The sequence below is a fragment of the Plasmodium reichenowi genome, chromosome 12, assembly GCF_001601855.1.
Source record: "Plasmodium reichenowi strain SY57 chromosome 12, whole genome shotgun sequence".
NCBI classification, from domain to species: Eukaryota; Apicomplexa; class Aconoidasida; order Haemosporida; family Plasmodiidae; genus Plasmodium; species Plasmodium reichenowi.
The window spans coordinates 153304-157464 of NC_033657.1; the positions used below are offsets into that span (position 1 = coordinate 153304).

General features: G+C 16.4%; 1 protein-coding gene across 1 annotated transcript; it reads left to right on the forward strand.

Moving 5' to 3' along the window:
- Window positions 1-2777: 2777 nt before the first annotated feature.
- PRSY57_1204600 (hypothetical protein) lies at window positions 2778-3722 on the forward strand (the record flags this gene model as incomplete). The annotated part of the gene is made up of 1 exon (XM_012908476.2): window positions 2778-3722. The coding sequence occupies one exon, from the start codon at window positions 2778-2780 to the stop codon at window positions 3720-3722; it is 945 nt and encodes a 314-aa protein (XP_012763930.1).
- Window positions 3723-4161: the final 439 nt, after the last annotated feature.

Consider the following 4161-nt stretch of genomic DNA (forward strand, 5'->3'; position numbering starts at 1 on the left):
ATTAACAAATGTTGATTTACTTAAAAAATAATTTTTAGCACTATAATCCTTTTTATTCGTATGAATTTTTTCTTGTTTTTTCTTATTTTTATTATATGGTAAATACTGGAAATCCTTTTTAGTTAACCTTATTATAGATGATCCAAAAAAATAAATGGATCCAAAATTTTCTAACCATACGGTTTTATATAAGGAGTTTGAACCAATTTTCGAATTTATAACAATTTCGGTCCATACTGAATTTGAAAAATCATAAAAATAAAAAATAAAAGGAAAAACAAATACAGAAACGAGAACTAGACAGAGATTTTAAGAAAAAATAAACATTTATATACACGAAGGTAAATATGGATAATATATATATGATTAATTTTTTTCCTTTATGAGCAATCAGATCAAGTAAGCAAAAACTTAAATATATATGTTAAAGCTTTATATAAAGAAAAAAAAAAAATAAATAAATAAATAAAAAAATAGGTATCATATAAAAATAAAAATGGTTGTTTTTAATTTTCTAATTATATATATGAAAAAAAACAAAAAAAAAAAAAAAAAAAAAAAAAAAAAATAATAATAAATAAATAAAAAATATATAAAAAATAGCTGTTTATTATTTAAAATACAATTTTACAAACATATACATATATATATATATATATATATATTAATAATAAACAGTTGTTTGTTTGTTTGTTTTTTTTTATTTTTTCCGGTTTTTATAACAATTTTGGGAATTTTTACAAAATGTAAACATAAATATATATAAATACATAAATAAATATATAACGAATATTTTATTATATAACATTTAGAGTCAAATAAATATAATTTTATATACACGAATTTATTGTGTCTAAAAAAAAAATATATATATATATATATATAAATAAAACAAAGATATACTATTTTATTATATACATATATTTTATAATACCTTTTCAAAAAAATACAAAATTTCAAAATTGTGTTGGATAATAATATTAAACAAATTTTATATATTTATATATTCCTAATGAAAAAAATAAAAAATAAAACTACAATTAATTTTATTTTTCACTTGTTTTTATTTTAATAAATAAATAAATAAATAAATATATATATATATATATATATATATATATATATATATATATATATATATATTAATGGAACATTTATTTTATTTGGAATATTATAATTGAAAAAAGTAAACATTTAAATGATAGAAAAAATATGTAAAAAAAAAAAAATTCAAATTTAATTTTTATATGTATTAATGAAAACAACACAAAACTGTAAATATATATAAATATATATATATATAGTGCACACATATAAAATATATATAAAATTATTACATTCTTTTTTTTTATATTAAAGAAATATAAATGAAATGTTGTTATAAATAATATTATGTAGACAGAATGAATATTTTGTTCTTTCACTTGCAAAAAATATATGTACATATATATATATATATATGCATTTATATTTATCATAAAAGCTAATTCATTTTTATTACATATATTTTTTTTTTTTATTAATATAAAGAATTTTCCAAAAAAAACAAACAAAATGATGTTAATATATCCCAAGAATAACATAATAAAATTTTATGTATTTTCCAAAACTTCATTTTTTTTAAAATATAGCTTCTAATGCATATTATTTGTTACACATATAATTAAATATAAGAAATTATAAATATTATTAAATGTGTTTCCATAAAACGTTAAAAAAAAAAATTTGAAACATCACATATATAATATAATATATATCATATATATTACATAATTATAGTAAAAAAATATATGTATATTTAATTATATATAGTTGCATAATAAAATAGGTTATGCTAATAAAAAAAATGGTACTTCAAACAATTTAATTAAGAATATTTTTTTTCTTATTCGTAATAATATAAAGCTTTCTTTTAAGAATAAAAAAAAAAAAAACAAAAAAAAGCATGTGTTGCATACACAACTTTTATTTTTATGTTATAACACCATAATATAATATTAATACTTAAGAATGCTTTTTTTAAATCTTATCAAGCTTATTCATTTATATATATATATATATATATATATATTTATTTATTTATTTTTCTCGACAAGAAATAATAAAAACGAATATAATATATATAATATTACTTCTTATAGTTATCCTAATAAATGAAAATTATATGAGGAACGCTTTAAAGAATTTGAATATTATATAATATTTTTCATTATGATTCACGCCTCAAAAAATAAAATAAAATAAAAAACAATATATAAAAAATATATGCTACATATATATATGAATAATATATATGTACATTCCTGAAACTCTGTTATACCAACCAATATTTCCCAACTTTTAAATATTTATATTTGTACACAATCAATCATACACTTATACATTTGAGCAAAAAAAAATAAAAAAATATAAAATTAAGCATATTATTTCATTTTATTTCTCAATTTATATTTTATGAAACCTTTTATGCTTATATATCATTTATGTATGTAATAGGATATAAGCAAAAAAAAAAGAGAAAAAAAAAAAAAAAAAAAAAAAGAAAGAAAAAGAAAAAGAAATATTCTGATATGTTTAGGCGCAAAAATAATAATTAATATAATTAATTCATCTATAAAAATAGAGAAAGGAAAATTTAAATATGGGGCATCATAATGTATATATAATAAATAACATATAATATATATATATATTTGTATGTGTAAACATTTACTATATATGTATTTATGTATGTAAAAAATAATTTGAAATATTTGATATACTTTTTCCTTTTAAGTATGTTTCTGAAATATCGATGTATTATTCTCTTTTTGTGTATATTCAGGAACAATATATTAGTACACTCAATAAAAATGAACAAAATACATATACAATGGAATGATAAAATGATTAATAGTTATAACAAAACATTATTATTGAATTCCTTAAGGAAGACAAAAAATAATATATTTTATGCTACATATATTAAAACACCTTTTTTACATATTAATCAAAGAAAAATCAATTATTTAAAAAAAGATAATCATAGTATTTATTCAAAATATTATAATAACGAACCAGTATATAATACCTACAACCCTATATTAAATTATGATATTTTAGATATAATTAAAGTGTATGGAAGATTAGCTGAGCATACCAAATATGAATCTCTGAATATTAATATAAACATAAATGAACAAGATGTACAAGTTAAAGAAAACAATAACTTATTTACAAAAATGTTTTCCTTTTTAAAAAGGAAAAGTACAAATAATTATAATAAAGTTTATTGGTTTCATCATTTTCTAAAATGTGGAAAAATGAACTTTAATGACTTCAGAAACTCATTATTTAAATTAAAATTCAAATGGCCAAAGGATTCTATCTTTCCAACTTATAATATTTTTTTATTTGAAAAAGGATTGAATAAAAATATGGACTCACCAACAATTAGAAAAAAAGTGGAAAATTATATGCAGTATCAAGAAATAAATGACAATCTTTTGAAAAGCTGCTTCTACTGTTTCTCGGATGGTAAAGAATATATAACGGTGTATGATATTTTAAGAACATTTAATAATTGGAAGAAAATTAATAAACATAAAAATAATGACAAACCTAAAGGACTCTTTTCCTTCTTTAAAAAAGAACATAACGAAGAAGACGAATCAGTTGATTGGTTTACATTCAAAAAGAAAATTGATCTCAGTACAATTCAAATGTACGAATCAAAAAAATGATAACATATATATAAATATATATATATATATATATATATATATAATATGCGTATGCTTTTTTTATTGTAATTTTTTATAAAAATTTATCAATTTATTTATTCTCTACTTTTTTTTGTAATTATTAATTTTTTTTTTTTAATGTTTATACACTATAAAAATATGTGCATCACATCCTATAAACCATTTATTATTAAACTTCATAATTATCGTGTATAAAGTAAAAATCTTTCCATTAATAATTACCATATGGTATATATATATATATATATGTATATTTGTTAACGTCAAAAAATAAAATAAAATATTTGAATATAAAAAGATAATTATCCTTATTTAATATTCATATATAAATAAGACAATAGAAAAAAAAAAAAAAAAAAAATTCAATTTTATAAAATTCAAAAAAAAAAAAAAAAAAAAAAAAAAAAAAAAAAAAAAA